Consider the following 17,981-nt stretch of genomic DNA (forward strand, 5'->3'; position numbering starts at 1 on the left):
GTGCATCTGTCCATCATAAAAGTGCATCTATCCATCATAAAAGTGCATCTGTCCATCATAAAAGTGCATCTATTCATCATAAAAGTGCATCTATCCATGATAAAAGTGCATCTGTCCATCATAAAAGTGCATCTATCCATCATTAAAGTGCATCTATCCATCATAAAAGTGCATCTGTCCATCATAAAAGTGCATCTGTCCATCATTAAAGTGCATCTGTCCATCATTAAAGTGCATCTATTCATCATAAAAGTGCATCTATCCATCATAAAAGTGCATCTATCCATCATTAAAGTGCATCTATCCATGATAAAAGTGCATCTGTCCATCATAAAAGTGCATCTATCCATCATAAAAGTGCATCTGTCCATCATAAAAGTGCATCTATTCATCATAAAAGTGCATCTATCCATGATAAAAGTGCATCTGTCCATCATAAAAGTGCATCTGTCCATCATTAAAGTCCATCTATCCATCATAAAAGTGCATCTATCCATGATAAAAGTGCATCTGTCCATCATAAAAGTGCATCTGTCCATCATTAAAGTGCATCTATCCATCATAAAAGTGCATCTATTCATCATAAAAGTGCATCTATCCATCATTAAAGTGCATCTATCCATGATAAAAGTGCATCTGTCCATCATTAAAGTGCATCTATTCATCATAAAAGTGCATCTATTCATCATAAAAGTGCATCTATTCATCATAAAAGTGCATCTATTCATCATAAAAGTGCATCTATCCATGATAAAAGTGCATCTGTCCATCATTAAAGTGCATCTATCCATGATAAAAGTGCATCTATCCATCATAAAAGTGCATCTATCCATCATAAAAGTGCATCTATCCATCATTAAAGTGCATCTATCCATGATAAAAGTGCATCTGTCCATCATAAAAGTGCATCTATCCATCATAAAAGTGCATCTGTCCATCATAAAAGTGCATCTATTCATCATAAAAGTGCATCTATCCATGATAAAAGTGCATCTGTCCATCATTAAAGTGCATCTATCCATGATATAGTGCATCTGTCCATCATTAAAGTGCATCTATCCATCATAAAAGTGCATCTATCCATCATAAAAGTGCATCTATCCATCATTAAAGTGCATCTATCCATGATAAAAGTGCATCTATCCATCATAAAAGTGCATCTATTCATCATAAAAGTGCATCTATTCATCATAAAAGTGCATCTATTCATCATAAAAGTGCATCTATCCATGATAAAAGTGCATCTATCCATCATTAAAGTGCATCTATCCATGATAAAAGTGCATCTATCCATCATAAAAGTGCATCTATCCATGATAAAAGTGCATCTATCCATCATAAAAGTGCATCTATTCATCATAAAAGTGCATCTATTCATCATAAAAGTGCATCTATTCATCATAAAAGTGCATCTATCCATGATAAAAGTGCATCTGTCCATCATTAAAGTGCATCTATCCATGATAAAAGTGCATCTATCCATCATTAAAGTGCATCTATCCATGATAAAAGTGCATCTATCCATCATAAAAGTGCATCTATCCATGATAAAAGTGCATCTATCCATCATAAAAGTGCATCTATTCATCATAAAAGTGCATCTATTCATCATAAAAGTGCATCTATTCATCATAAAAGTGCATCTATCCATCATAAAAGTGCATCTGTCCATCATAAAAGTGCATCTATCCATAATAAAAGTGCATCTATCCATAATAAAAGTGCATGACTTGACTAGACGTGCGTTTTGGTTCTGTTTCAGAGTGTGTGTTCTCGAGCTCAAACACTGTTGTGTGTAAATGAACGTCCAGAACACATTAAAAGTGTGTTTTCTGTTAAAACGGTGTGTGTTAGCGGCCGCTAAGTTAATAACTAATGATCTTTACAACGGAAGTGAATCAATCAAAACTAACTTTATCTGGACAATAACTTTATTCTAGATCTGCTGTAAAGCCTAAACAATCTCTGTTACTGTAATCTCCTATTATCACTGTAAAGCTGCTGTGAAACTCTATATTGTTAAAGCGCTGTATAATTGAAGCTGACGTGACTTGCGTGTGTGTGGTTTGTGTTGAGCAGCTGTGTCAGAAAGTGGGCGAGATCTCTCTCCTGAAACAACAGCTTCGAGAGAGCCAGAACGAGGTTACGCAGCGGGCCGGAGAGATGGTGGCCCTCAGGGGTCAAATGAAGGAGCTGAACGCCCAGCTGAAGGAGCGCGAGGAGACCATGATCGGCCTGAAGGACTCGTACGCCAGCAAGAGCCGAGAGCTGGAGCGATGTGAAGGAGAACTGAAGCGAACGCTGACTGAGGTGCTGCAGAAACACTCATACACACTGTTATTATACACTGTTTTAACTGATTTTTTAGGTGTGTAACGATAACCTCATGTCACGATTCGATACATATCACGATACTGAACTCACGATACGATATAATTGTACTATATACAATTATTATTACAACATAACGATGATATTACAATGTTAGGATAATATATAGGGATTGGACGATATATCTGTCACTGTATCGGTATCGGCCGATATATGTTAATTTTTAATGTTATCGTTATCGGCCCCATAAGAAAATGTGGCCGATATATTAAAGCTGATAAATAATGTATTATTGCCTTCAGCTGAGACTCTTCAGATGCGCACTGTTCAACATGATGATTTTGAATTGCTTGAAATATGATTGGAATCACTTCAAAAAAGGAAAATACAGTAAAGTGCAACACGTGTCATATCGGCCTCATAAAATTATAATTTGAACATTATAAGTGTGTGTTTGGAACGTGGCTTTTAATTGTGAGACTTGTTTTTGTAATCAGAATCTAAAAAATTATTTAAAAATTTGGATTCAGGTTTATCGGCCGATATATCGGTTATCGGTTTTCAAATATAAATAATTATTGGTTATCGGTATTGGACAAAATTTGGATTTAGGTTTATCGGCCGATATATCGGTTATCGGCTTTCAAATATAAAGAAGTATCGGTATCGGACAAAGTTTTCGTATCGGTGCATCCCTAACTCATATCTTCGTATATTAATTTTTACTGTATTTTTGATCAAATAAATGCAGCCATATGTTGATTTCACTCGTAATCAATTCCACTTGATTTTGATCAATTTAATGCTTTGATAACAGGAATAAATTACACTTTGCTATATATTCACAAAGTAAACAGCTGTTTTAAATCATAATAATATTTCATATTTATTACTGTATTTTTAGATTAAATAAACGCTGCCTTAAGTTGACATATGTTGATTACACTCATAATCAATTCAATAATGCATTATGTTGATTCCACTCGTATGGTTTGGTTTACTATACATTCACATATGTTTGAAATTATAATAATATTTCATATTTTTTACTGTATTTTTAGATTAAATAAATGCAGCTTTATGTTGACATATGTTGATTACACTCGTAATTGATTCAATAATGCACTATGTTGATTCCACCAAATGGTTTGGTTTACTATATATTCACATATGTTTGAAATTATAATAATATTTCATATTTTTCACTGGTATGTTTTGCTGTGTCTGCAGGTGTCGATGTTGCGTGACAAGCTGGTGGTGTTCGAAGCCGAGGTCCTGGGTCTCAAACGGGCCCTAAACGAGTTAAGCTGCAGGAGCGCGATCAGTCCGCCGTGGGCCGGCCTTCACTCGCCCCGAACGCCCGAACCGCTCAGCGCCACGGTGGACTCGCTCCTCAGCCTGCAGAGCGACGAGGCTAAAGCGCAGCGGCAGGAGGCGGAGCTACGCCGTCAGCTGGAGCGACTGACGGGAGAGCTACACCTGGAGCGCCAGCAGCGCGAGAGACAAGCGCTCACCTTCGCTCAGGAGAGACACACCTGGCAGGACGAGAAGGAGCGAGTGCTGAAGTACCAGGCCCAGCTGCAGATCAGCTACGTGGAGACGCTGCAGAGGAACCAGGCGCTGGAGGAGCGGGTCGGGCAGCTCGGGTCCGATTCCCTCTCCATCCCCGTCCCGGCGCCCGGCACGCTCTGTCCCGACGATCCCAAAACACCGGCTCTGCATCAGCTGGCGCCGCCGTGGCCCGGACCGTCCCGTCTGGAGCGCATCGAGTCCACAGAGATTTAGGACTTTAGTCAGAGACAATCGACGTCTGCGCAACAGAGAACCAAACGCACTAAAGAGACCCGAGCTGAAAGAACAACAAATGCAGTTATGAATCAAAAAAAGATGCACACATTTATCCATCTCTTTGCTGAGAGGGGTTCTATAAACTATCCGTCAAACGTTTGGAATAATTATGATTTTTTTAATGTTTTTGAAAACTCACCAATGCTGCATTTATCTGATCAAAAATACGGTAAGAATAGTGAAATAATATTATAGTTTATCAGAGACAATCGACGTCTGTGCAAAAGAGACCCGAGGTGAAAGAACAACAAATGCAGTTATGAATCAAAAAAAGATGCACACATTTTTCCATCTCTGGAAGGGGTTCTATAAACTATCATTCAAATGTTTGAAATGATTACGATTTTTAAATGTTTTTGAAAACTCACCAATGCTGCATTTTTCTGAGCAAAAAAAAAACAGTAAAAATAGTGAAATATTATTATAGTTTATCGGAGACAATTTGAGGTCTGTGCAACAGAGACCCGAACGCACTAAAGAACAACAAGAACAACAAATACAGTTATGAATCGAAAGAGATTTTTCCATCGCTTTGCTTAAAGCTACACTGTGTGATTTTTACCCCCATCTAGCGGTGAAAAGGTATATGACCATCCAGTGAATATTAGTTTCTGTTCCTCTCAATTCCGATTTCGTTTTAACTCCTACGGTGGCCAATGTAGTCCAAGATTAGCATGGCTTCCAGTTCGACCCCGTCCATGAGTGAAAGGTGAAGCTTGAATTAACCGTATGTCCCTCTTTGGCTAATGTACTTTCAAGATGGAGGGGCAACATGGCGACCGACATTAGAACCCCCCCACCCGTATGTATTTTCAATGGCATATTATACACTCACGAGAATACTTTATTACTTGAACGAAGTAAATATACATTAATGAGCACATATATTTTTGAAAGAACTTAGTGTTTTTAGCTAAGAATAAACTAAAAAAGTTACACAGTGTAGCTTTAAAGGTGTTCTATAAACTACTGGTGAAAAGTTTGGAATAATTAAGATTTTTAATGTTTTTGAATCATAAATACACAGTAAAAATATGATATATTTATATTAGTAGAATGTAAATCAGCTGTTTTCTATGTGAATATATATAGTAAAGCTGAATTTTCAGCATCATTACTCCAGTCTTCAGTGTCACATGATCCTTCAGAAATCACTATAATATGATGATTTGATGCTCAAGACACATTTATGATTATTAGCAATGTTTATTTTTGTTGTGGAAAACGTGATCAATTTTATTTTTCAAGATTCTTTGATGAATAGAAAGTTCAAAAGAACAACATTTATTTGAAATATAATCTTTTGTGACATTATAAACGTCTTTACTGTCACTTTTGACCAATTTAATGTGTCTTTGCTGAATAAAAGTATTGATTTAATTTCTTCTTTTAAAAATAAAATAAAACTCCTACTTACTCCAAACTTTCGAATGGTAGTGCATCACAGTTTTCAACATTGCTAATAATCATAAATGTTTCTTGAGCATCAAATCATCATATTATAGTGATTTCTGAAGGATCATGTGACACTGAAGACTGGAGTAATGATGCTGAAAATTCAGCTTTGATCACAGGAATAAATTACACTTTACTATATATTCACATAGAAAACATAATCAAATATTTTGATTATATAAATGCAGCCTTGGCGAGCAGAAGAGACCTTACGAAGTCTTAATTATTCTGCATTTGAAGGAATCCGTGTTTCAGTTTCTAAACGTGAACGCCAGGGGTCATTAGACAACAAACAGAGGGCTCCTATCTGCAGATAGAATTACTTGAAGAAAAATAAAAAAAAATTGTCTCAGTTTTTATTTCATTTTAATTCGGTGCAAAATTACAGGCAACCGAACTTGCTTTGACTAATTCTACATTGGTGTTTCTGGAAGGTTCTCTGAGAACTGCTGCTATGTTCAGTGTTGTGTAGACAGGCAGGCTGTGGATATGATGGTTATTTATGTGTCAAATCGTTATTTCCAGTATAACAACATATTGCGTGTGAATATTTTGAAAAAAGATGAAAATTACTGTTATTTCATCGTTCTGGTTATTGTGAATTAATAAAGCCGATATTTCAGCTTTGTTTTTCTGTAACATGTGGTTCAAATGCATCAACAATTTCCCAAAACCATATTCCTTTCGATGTAGTTCTGATGTAATCATTTGATTTGATGATGTAATTAATTGATTTAGAGAACAAAAGCTATGTTTTTATACTTCTATTGTTTGTATTTATGTTACTGTAATGACTTGCGTAAAAATGCTCAATCAAAAACACATTAAACGATAAAGACACATCAATCCATATCGTCTTTTTTTGAGACGTTTGATAATAAACATGATACCCTAAGTGTGTTATTATTTCCCATTAAAAAACAACAACATGTTTTTGCCCAGTTTGACAGGTATGTTCATTTTTTTTTTTTGTTCTGGAACAAAAACAATAATATAGCCTAGCTACAGTAGGCTATATCGTCAAATCCTTACTTAAATATGAAATATACAAATAAAGCATGGTGCTTCTGAAGGAAATAAATAACTCAATTGACGTGAAACTGTTTAGACAAAATATATATATATATTTCTGATTCCATATTTTAAAATAACATCTGTAATGTTAGTGTCAACGTCTTTTGTAAAGCCCTGAAATCCGAATGTTTTTTTTTTTTGTGGAGTAGGCTATATGAATTCGCTTATGAATTTGACAACAAAAGCAATATGAATATGCGTGTACATTTTGTGGATACAGATACAACTTTATGACATTATATATATTTATGTTGTGTGGATATTATCAAATCAAATCATATCAAAGTTTATTTATAAAGCACCTTAAAAAACACACTGTGTACCAAAGTGCTGTACAATTTCAAACGAATTAGATAAAACACAATAAAATACAAGAAAGAATAAAGAAGTAATAAAATAGTATAGATATAAAATCAAAGTCTAGCGGTCAGCAAAGGCTTCATCAAACACACATGTCTTAAGCTGAGATTTAAACATGGTTACAGTATAGAGGATCTGATGAACATTGGTAACCCATTCCACAACTTAGGAGCAGCGACTGAGAAAGCACGATCTCCTTTAGTTTTTACACGTGACCGACGAATTTCAAGAGCAGCTGATTTTGTGATCTCAGGGATCTCTGTGAGCAACTCAAATGTATAAGTTCAGGAAACATCGTGTGTTAAAAATTTAAATTACTAAATCCAATCATTAAACCCTCGATTCATTATTTTAAGATGTATTTAATGCAACCCAAGAAGATAAATCAGCTGGCGTTCGTTACTTTAAAGTCGTTTCCCGCCGGCAGGGGGCAGCACTGAGCCGCGCGCGCCTCTTTGCTCCCGGAAGTAGCTGTGACGTCAGCGCCGCTGCTGTTTCTCTGTTTCTTCTCCTGCGGGTGAGTTTTGTTTTCATCAGTGTAAATCAAATGTGTGAATCTCGGAAAGTTATGTGCTTTATTCATCGTTTTCTCGATCTATTAAACTCTTTCTTTCTTGCACGTTTGTGCAGTTGTATACTGTGTATTATGTGTACATTGAACTGTGTGTGTGTGTGTGTGTGTGTGTGTGTGTGTGTGTGTGTGTGTGTGTGTGTGTGTGTGTGTGAGTGACTGACTGACTGACTGACTGTCCGCGTGTATGTGTGTTAGTGAGTGACTGTCTGTCTGTCTGTGTGTGTGTGTGTGTGTGTGTGTGTGTGTGTGAGTGAGTGAGTGACTGACTGACTGTCCGCGTGTATGTGTGTTAGTGAGTGACTGTGTGTGTGTGTGTGTGTGTGTGTGTGTGTGTGTGTGTGAGTGACTGACTGACTGACTGACTGTCCGCGTGTATGTGTGTTAGTGAGTGACTGTCTGTGTGTGTGTGTGTGTGAGTGTGAGTGACTGACTGACTGACTGACTGTCCGCGTGTATGTGTGTTAGTGAGTGACTGTATGTGTGTGTGTGTGTGTGTGTGTGTGTGTGTGTGTGTGTGTGTGTGTGTGTGTGTGAGTGTGAGTGACTGACTGACTGACTGTCCGCGTGTATGTGTGTTAGTGAGTGACTGTCTGTGTGTGTGTGTGTGAGTGACTGACTGACTGACTGACTGTCCGCGTGTATGTGTGTTAGTGAGTGACTGTCTGTGTGTGTGTGTGTGTGTGTGTGAGTGTGAGTGACTGACTGACTGACTGACTGTCCACGTGTATGTGTGTTAGTGAGTGACTGTCTGTGTGTGTGTGTGTGTGTGTGTGTGAGTGTGAGTGACTGACTGACTGTCCGCGTGTATGTGTGTTAGTGAGTGACTGTGTGTGTGTGTGTGTTAGTGAGTGACTGTCTGTGTGTGTGTGTGTGTGAGAGTGTGAGTGACTGACTGACTGACTGACTGTCCGCGTGTATGTGTGTTAGTGAGTGACTGTCTGTGTGTGTGTGTGTGAGTGTGAGTGACTGACTGACTGACTGACTGTCCGCGTGTATGTGTGTTAGTGAGTGACTGTGTGTGTGTGTGTGTGTGTGTGTGTGTGTGTGAGTGTGAGTGACTGACTGACTGACTGACTGTCCGCGTGTATGTGTGTTAGTGAGTGACTGTATGTGTGTGTGTGTGTGTGTGTGTGTGTGTGTGTGTGTGTGTGTGTGTGTGTGTGTGTGTGTGTGTGTGAGTGTGAGTGACTGACTGACTGACTGACTGTCCGCGTGTATGTGTGTTAGTGAGTGACTGTCTGTGTGTGTGTGTGTGTGTGTGTGTGAGTGTGAGTGACTGACTGACTGACTGACTGTCCGCGTGTATGTGTGTTAGTGAGTGACTGTCTGTGTGTGTGAGTGTGAGTTACTGATTGACTGACTGACTGTCCGCGTGTATGTGTGTTAGTGAGTGACTGTCAGTGTGTGTGTGTGTGAGTGTGAGTGACTGACTGACTGACTGTCCGCGTGTATGTGTGTTAGTGAGTGACTGTCAGTGTGTGTGTGTGTGTGTGTGTGTGTGTTAGCGAGTGTGTGTGTGTGTGTGTGTGTGTGTGTGTGTGTGTATAAAGTACATTCTTTGCAGAAGTGTATTTCTCCATTAAAGGTTCAGTTCCAGTAACTCTATTGAAAGTGCCTGTATTGTTCTAGTATGATTGATGATTTTATTTTATTTATTTAACCAGGCAAGTCATACATAGATTACTACTAAACACACACACACACACACACACACACACACACAGACACACACACACACACACACACACACACACACACACACACACACACACACACACACACACACACACACACACACACACACACACACACACATTCATTTAAAACATTGACAAGCTGTGATAAAAACACTCCCTAATAGTTTTCTTTTAAGTGCAGAGATTGAGATAAATGACTTGTAGCTCGTTCCAATAACTTGACCCATAAACAGTTTTGTGTGTTTGTCTCTTCTAGTGTTTCAGATTCTGTCTCTGTAGATGCAGGATCATCATCATGGTGCTCAACCTGTGCTTGCCACACTTCCACACCTCCGTTCAATGCAACAAGGTACACACACACACACACACACACACACACACACACACACACACACACACACACACACACACACACACACACACACACACACACACACACACACTCATGACTGAATCCATTTCACTGATGCACTTCAATGAAGTTCAAACTAATGTTAATAAAATCACACTCATGCATCACTGAAGAGTTGTTTATTTAATTGAGATTAATGACATACAAATATAAACATGACAGTTTATAGCAACATTGCTATTTTACACAAAAGAAAAAAAAACTATGATTTTTTTGGGTTCATAATAAAACATAAAAAATGTAAAGTCATAATTTACTCATCGTATAGTTTTCCTTCCATTTAACAAAACATGAGAACAATTCTGTTTCATACACAGAGTATAATACTATAATTAATACTTTAAAACTGTAACGAAGCATCACATCGTGTGTGTAATGCATTCAAAGTGTTTAGGAAGCATCTACATCATATCAAAATTTTGCCTGGTACCCAAACTGTATTAAAAGTCTTGACAGGGAAACTTTGATTAATATGATTAATATATAATCTTAGTTGCGTATGTTTGACCAGCACAAGTACAACAAACAGCTTTACAACAACATCCCATGATTAAACACTTTAAAAATTCTCTTATTCGTTAAGACAAAAACTCAATGAAGCCCCACAATAATAAGACGTGAGTAATAGTAATATATGGCACAAATCATTAATAAATAATTCATAAATCTCTGGCTAGATAAATGTATATAAAAAATTGTTTGTTCCAATGGTGGTGATTATTTTAAACAAAACTATTTTTTTAGTTAATCCAAGAGAATGATTGATTGTTTTGATTATGATTTTTAATATTATTGCGGGATGTTTGGAAATGAAAAGGAATAATGTCGCCAGTGCATGTTTTTCTGTATGAAACCAGTGTGGAAGGTAAATAAATACGACAATAAAGTTAAACTAAACTATAAATAATTATTAAATCATAAAAGATTGATAAATAGATAAATTGATTAATAAATCCGATTTACACTAGCTTAGATCCTTCAGAATGAAATGCTGGAAAAGCCAAAGCTCTTAAATCCTGCATTAAGGAGTGCATTTCTAACAGCATGATGCTGTAAATGATGAAAAACATGTGTGTGTGAGAGAGAGTTTGTGAATGTGTGTGTGAGAGTTAGTGTGCAAGAGAGTGAGAAAGAGTAAGTGAGTGTGTGTGTGTGTGAGAGAGAGAGAGAGAGAGAGAGAGAGAGAGAGGGAGAGAATGTGAGTGAGTGAGAGTGTGTGTGTGTTTGAGAGAGAGTGAGTGTGTGTGTGTGTTTGAGAGAGTGAGTGAGTGATTGTGTGTGTGAGTGTGTGTGTGTGTGTGTGTGTGTTTGAGAGAGTGTGAGTGTGTGTGTGTTTGAGAGAGAGTGAGTGTGTGTGTGTTTGAGAGAGAGTGAGTGTGTGTGTTTGAGAGAGAGTGAGTGTGTGTGTTTGAGAGAGAGTGAGTGTGTGTGTGTTTGAGAGAGAGTGAGTGTGTGTGTTTGAGAGAGAGTGAGTGTGTGTGTGTTTGAGAGAGTGAGTGAGTGATTGTGTGTGTGAGTGTGTGTGTGTGTGTGTTTGAGAGAGAGTGAGTGATTGTGTGTTTGAGAGAGTGTGTGTGTGTGTGTGTGTGTGTGTGTGAGTGTGTGTTTGAGAGAGTGAGTGATTGTGTGTGTGTTTGAGAGAGTGAGTGATTGTGTGTGTGTGTGTGTGTGTGTGTGTTTGAGAGTGAGTGAGTGATTGATTGTGTTTGTTTGAGAGAGTGAGTGATTGTGTGTGTGTGTGTGTGTGTGTCTGTGTGTGTGTGTGTTTGAGAGAGTGAGTGATTGTGTGTGTGTTTGAGAGAGTGAGTGATTGTGTGTGTGTTTGAGAGAGTGAGTGATTGTGTGTGTGTGTGTGTGTGTGTGTGTGTGTGTGTGTGAGTGTGTGTTTGAGAGAGTGAGTGATTGTGTGTGTGTTTGAGAGTGTGTGAGTGAGTGAGTGATTGATTGTGTTTGTTTGAGAGAGAGTGTCTGTATGTGTGTGTGTGTCTGTGTGTGTGTGTGTGTGTGTGTGTGTGTGTTTGAGAGGGTGAGCGATTGTGTGTGTGAGAGAGTGAGAGAGTGTCTGTATGTAAGTGTGTGTTTGAGTGTGTTAGAGCATCTGTGTGTGTGTGTGTGTGTGTGTGTGAGAGAGTGTGTAAATAATGACATATTCTCCTCCAACCTTCCCTTTAAAACACCTGTGAAATCATCATGAGTAATAAAGCTCTGACTGCATTGTGTCTCAACGGACGAGAGTCTTGTGTGCGTCTGATCTGACCTTCCAATGTTCTGTACCAAGAATACATGCATATGACGTGTGTGTGTGTGTGTTTGTGTGTGTGTGTCCTTCAACCTCTCCCTGTGTTTCTTCTTCTCCCGCAGCTGTGTGCTGACGGACACGACGTCTCGAACCTTCTCTCCGGAGACCCGATCGCTCGCCGGCGCGGGTTCAAGCTCGAGTATTTCCTCCGTCCTCCCGTCCACGTGACGCTGAGCTTCCCGGTGTGTGTGGACCTGTGTCGACTCGACCTCGAGCTCTTTCCCTCGGGATCCGATCCGGGCCGGAGCTCCTGTAGGATTGAGATCCTAGTCTGTTCGGATCGTGACGGCGTTCGTTTCCAGCTCGTGTCTCGGTGTGATTTACAAGAGGAGCTTCGAGTGTGTTTCCTAAATCCTGCGTTCAAACCGCGAGATCCGTTTCCCGATCTTCCTCCTGCGCCGGAATCCGAAGCTAAAGCGCAAAATCTTTGGAGTCGCGGATCACTCGTATCCGTCGCTCATCTCAGAATCAGCGTTCCCTTCAGCAAAGGGTGTGTGTTGGGAATCAAATCCCTTTCCGTTTGGGCGTCTCCTTCCCGATCCTGTCCTGCTTCTGAACTTGAAAAAATTCTGGATGCACATCTAAACAGCGTTAAACGCACAAACCATACGATTGCAGTTCCTCCCAAACCAAGTGGGAATATCACAGACGACATCCCAATCCCAGAGGAATTCCTAGATCCGCTCACACAAGAACTCATGGTTTTCCCGATGATCCTGCCTAGCGGAGTGATCATTGATAACAGCACTTTAGAGGAGTATTGGAAGAGAGAAGCGACGTGGGGTCGTCTTCCCAACGACCCGTTTACCGGCGTTCCTTTTTCCCAAAGCTCAAAACCTCTTCCGAATCCTCTCTTAAAAACTCGTATTGATCGTTTGGCTCTGCAGACGGGATGCACAGGAGTCGGGAGCAGGAATAATCCACTAGCTAAACCACAACCGTCAAGACTTGCAGAGGTTAAAACCGTCACAGACTCCAGTGGAAACACAGAAACTTTAAGATTTCATGGATCCGTTTCAGGATCAACTCCGAGCCGTTCTGCTAAAAGAAAGTACGACTCCAGCTTTCCCTCGACTAGCGCTGATCCCGGTCGTTCTCCGTTGAGGAAAAATCTCCAAACTCACTCAGGTTTGAATGTCACAAATGTTCGTAACGTCACTCGTAGTGTTTCTGAAGAGCGTTTTTGAAGCCCAAAGTGGGCGGAGCCGGCTGTCGCCATCTTGTTAGCGCGTCACTCGCGGATAAACGTAAATGTGCAGCGAGGCGGATTAGCTGAGGTGATGTTGTGGTGAAGAGATGGGTCCTGGCTTAGGACCTCATTAGTATGCCTGATCTAAATCTGTTCTCATCTGTCATTTATTTAAATGGATAAACTGATAATAAGAAAAATAGTAATAAACTCAAATTAACATTATTTCAAGGTTCTTTTAATTACAAAATTTGTACAACATATTACGGTGATTATTCCGAAAAAATAATGACATAATTATAATTGCATTACGAATTGCTGTGAATACGGTAAGGCAGTATAAGCTCAAGTAAAGCTCAGCTAACGTTAGCACGCTCATCGGATAGCTACATGCTATGCTACTATCTAAGCTAACTAAAAAACACTAAGATCGGAAAAATGTTTAAATTCACAATCTATAGCCTCGGATATATAGTAGTATATGAAAAATATAAGTTAAATGACATTAATGACTCGTTATAACGTAGTTCAAACGACTTCTATAATAAATTGATTTTGTCTGATTTGTAACCATGCACTAAAGCGATTACCATAAAACGTTCTTTGAACCAATCGGATTGCTTGGTTTGCCATCTCTTCAGTGGGACTCATCTCTTCACCACATGTGACGCTAACAGACAGCAGACAAGCGGCTAGTAGTGACATCAGCGGCAATCCACCTGTCAATCAAGTGGCCACGCCCTTAATTATCCAGAACTTTAAGGCTTAATGTAATTTAAGCGGATGAGTTATAAAAAAATTAAACCTCCTCATTGTCGTCATGAAGGGCAACATTAGCTATTTTTTTTGCTTTTAGTACTAGTGTTTTCAAAAATTTTACAAATGTGAGGCTTTGAGCGCTGTTGAGTGGGATCGTAAACGCCTCTGATTGGCCATTGTGTTCACGTGCTCATCAGATATGTCTGTGATTGGCTACAATGATCAACGCACGGAAGTGTTTGAAAGTGTTTTAAAAAAGGGAGCGCGAGTGTTTGAAAGCATCGTCTGTATCTGTGCAAGCGCTCGCTGAAGAGCGTCATTGATGTATATTTACAAAATGTTTTTGAAGCGCTGATCATTGTAGCCAATCACAGACATATTTGATGAGCGCGTGAACACAATGGCCAATCAGAGGCGTTTACGATCCCACTCAACAGCGCTCAAAGCCTCACATTTTTAAAATTTCAGTTCCAACAACACGATATTGCACAGGCTGTAAACACATTTTTTCCTGCTGTAAAGTTGGGCATTTTAACGTGGGCATTGACTCTTTTGCAGCCTGTCTCTAGTGGCCAGTCGATGAACTGCAGTTTCAGTCCGTGTGGGATTCATGAGAGATCGTAAGGTTGCTGCTTGATTAGGACACACACATTGTTTCTGACAGGATCATAACTACCATAAACACTGAGAAGGACAGATTCCTCTGAATAATCAAATTGTTTTATTAATTACTGCACTCCATTACGCACAACTCTCTGTATTGTTAGGATGACAAAAAGTCTAAATAGCGCATTTTTTGTCTCAGCGCTCATCAATGTCAAAATGATTGAGATGACCAATCAGAGCAAAGGAGGCGGGGCTTAACTGTTCACAGAATCCACCAATTTTTTGGAATTGACTCAGATTCTGATTCCTGGTTGTGGAATTGATTTCGAATGGAATTCAAATCTTCTTTTCACCAATTTTTTTTAATGCAATATTGCAGTGTTTATTCTAAACGATTTATCATCATTATTGTGTTATATTAATTTAGATGGTAATCTTGAATCAGAATACCTTCCTCTTGCAGCATCTCTTCTCTGATGATGTGGGCGGGGCAACCTGTCACTCACATGAGATCAGCCAATAGCAAACCACAACCATCCAATCAATTCCACACAAACAAAATCAAGCCCCGCCCACATTTGTTCTCATTCCTGAAGCGTTTCACTCGGATATTCGTCACAATAGTGAAGTAGGGACTTTAACCCCCCCCCAAAAAATGTTTGCAGCCTTGGTTTCTGATGCATGTTTTGCTCACGTTCATGTCTGATGTATTTCTCCTTGTGTTTCAGACTCGGACTCGCATGAGCGGCGCTTAGCAGACAGTTTAGATCAGGCGCTGAACGCTGCACTTCATGGGTTACCAGTGTTCACTTCACCCAGCAAAACCTCTTCCCATGTGGACGCTTCCACCGGTACGAGACTGAGATATATATACATATAGTGCTTCATACAGTACAGCTTCACTGTAATAAACTGGAAAATAACAGTCAATGGACGGTTATTGTTTCTCATGGGGGTATACGGTATTTTCAACATTTACAAGTTTACAAGAAGAGATCACTTCAAAATTCACTGTTTAAATCCTTTTTTGATCACTGTGAAGCACCGCACATACAATGTTTGATTAAAATACTGGAAAGTATTTACAAGAACAATATTTCATCACCGATCCACCTCAGCGAACAAAAATGAGAAAAATAAAAAAGCACGTTAACATTTGAAATGGGACGTTTTTGCGGCAGCAAAATATATCAATTTTTTTAAATGTAGGCTATTATACACAACATTAAAATAGATCAAGCAGCTTTATTTGTATCTCATGTAAATAAGATGCGTCATTAACTTTCCGTTTCCGCTAATTTCCATATTTTTTAAAAATTACATTCTTTTGAGATAGAATGCAAGGATATAAGAAGCATTTGTAATATAGCATACGTGCGTCTAGTTTCCTATTTTTCGAAATGAGATTTAAATAATAAATAGAACCGTATTTTCCTATTATTAAATTTAATACGAATTTATTTGTATTATTCCAAGCATGACATTTTATTTACAGCAGACCATCATGTGAAGTTTTATCATTTTATCGGATAAAACTTTTATCAGAGTTTTATCACTGATGTGCCATGCAAATTTATTTTTACAGAAATCCACATTTGAAACTATTACCGTCTGAATAGATGCAAACTTCCAATTGCGCTGTAAAGCAGCTCTACAGAAGACAGTCGTCATTCAGATCAATGTTGATTCAGTTCAGTTCAATAACAGTCATTTCAGCTATATATTTCCTTTCAGTTGTTCTAATAAAACACTGATGTTTTATTATTGTATGTTTTGTAAGATCCTAATTTTTTTCATGACCATGTTCCCAATGCATGACAGACTTCCTGCTCTTCACCTCACTTTTATTGGGTTTCTGATCGAGAATCAATAGTTAAAGTCCCCCTGTGGTGAAAATCCAGCGTTTAATGTTGCTTATATGTCTATGTGGTGTTTTTAATATGCTTTAAGACAAAGCATGTGTAAATTCATAAGTCGACAGCATTGCTGAGTATTTTCTGCTTAAAACTGCAGTGAACCAAAGACAGTCTCAAAAACACGCTTTGAAATCGCTGGTGTTTCTGACGTCACAAACTACCTTGTAACCAATCAGATCAACGTGTGATCGTCAACGAGTGGATCTCTGAGTGAGTGAGATGAGGCGGGGCTCATTTGCATATTCATAGAACCGCGCATACTAAATGAGGCAAGGGTGTCGAGTTACATTCAAGATATTTTAGGGAAAAAATATCTTAAAAAAAACATTTAAATATGTAATTTTGGTGATCAAAGATGAGTTTTAAGGGATAAAATGATTGACTACAGGGGGATTTTTAAAAGTGTCATGTAATCATGTCATCTTTTTGCCAACTTGTTTCAGTAAATGTTACAGTGAATGATCTCAAAGTTCCTGACATCATAAGCATATGTTTGCTGTATTCATCTCCTTCCCTTCTGTGTGTTTTCCAGGACAGCACACGTGTGTGTTTTGCTCGTGTTCGTTGTCAGTATATTCCTCCAGCGTCCCGTCGTACGTTCTGCCCTGCGCTCATCTCACGTGTGGACCGTGTTTGCGGCAGAAACGCCCGTGTGATTCGCAGACGCTGAAGATTACATGTCCCACATGTGGTACATCTGCATCTGGCGGCGACGTCACACGAGTGCATCACTGAAACACACGTGAAGATCCATCATGAGCTCATGTGTTTGTAGATTTTGTGTATAATTTTCATTAAAAAATTTTGAAAAATAAAAGGAATTGTTATTGTTAATAACTGCAGGTAATATATTCTAGGTATATATATATATATATATATATATATATATATATATATATATATATATATTGTGTATCTAAAATACATTAAATTTGAAAATTTCTTGTTTATATATTAATTCAAAAGTTTGGGGTCAGTAAGAGAATTTTTTTTTTAAAGAGTCTCTTCTGCTCACCAAGGCCGTGTTATTTGATGAAAAATACAGTAAAAATAGTGATATATTGTTATAATGTTAAACAGCTGTTTTCTGTGTGAATATATTGTAAAGTGTAATGTGAACAAAGCTGAATTTTCAGCATAATTACTCCAGTCTTCAGAAAGAAAAAACATTTATGATTATTATCAATGTTGAAAACAGTTTCATTTCCCAGGAGAAAGTCACTTTTGATCAATTTAATGCGTCCTTGTGACTATATATTATTAATACATACATATATATATATATATATATATATATATATATATATATATGAAATGTATTTTAGATAACCTGTTTTAATGTACGCTGCTGTTTAAAAGTTTGTGATCTGTAAGATTTATTTTAACATTAATTCATCAATGACGCATTAAATTGATCAAAAGTGACAGTAAAGACAATGTTACAAAATATTCTATTTAATA

The 17,981-nt window shown here is 38.4% G+C and overlaps 2 protein-coding genes across 4 annotated transcripts in view; both read left to right on the forward strand.

Annotated features, from left to right (window-relative positions):
• The window catches only part of lzts3b (leucine zipper, putative tumor suppressor family member 3b), a 15,363-nt gene extending 8,883 nt beyond the window's left edge, over nt 1–6,480 (forward strand). The window contains exons 5-7 of one of the 3 annotated variants that reach the window (XR_013197384.1): nt 2,080–2,310; nt 3,562–5,287; nt 5,664–6,480. Coding sequence is in view for 1 of the 3 variants with exons in the window: in XM_077217525.1 (XP_077073640.1) it covers nt 2,080–2,310; nt 3,562–4,116 (786 nt within the window). In the remaining 2 variants the exon portion in view is untranslated. Of the gene's footprint in view, nt 1–2,079; nt 2,311–3,561 lie in introns of all 3 variants that reach the window. The other 2 variants (XR_013197385.1, XM_077217525.1) reach the window with 2 other exon arrangements.
• Nucleotides 6,481–7,537: 1,057 nt separating this feature from the next.
• Nucleotides 7,538–17,357, forward strand: ubox5 (U-box domain containing 5). Its single transcript, XM_077217536.1, has 5 exons — nt 7,538–7,585; nt 9,596–9,688; nt 12,113–13,178; nt 15,333–15,455; nt 17,053–17,357. Exons 2-5 carry the CDS (start codon nt 9,635–9,637, stop codon nt 17,253–17,255), a joined length of 1,446 nt encoding a protein of 481 aa, XP_077073651.1. The 5' UTR covers nt 7,538–7,585; nt 9,596–9,634; the 3' UTR covers nt 17,256–17,357.
• The last annotated feature ends 624 nt before the right edge of the window (nt 17,358–17,981 follow it).

Source organism: Siphateles boraxobius, unplaced genomic scaffold (genome assembly GCF_051911475.1).
Source record: "Siphateles boraxobius isolate OS27281-9 unplaced genomic scaffold, OSU_SipBor_1 74, whole genome shotgun sequence".
NCBI lineage: Eukaryota > Metazoa > Chordata > Actinopteri > Cypriniformes > Leuciscidae > Siphateles > Siphateles boraxobius.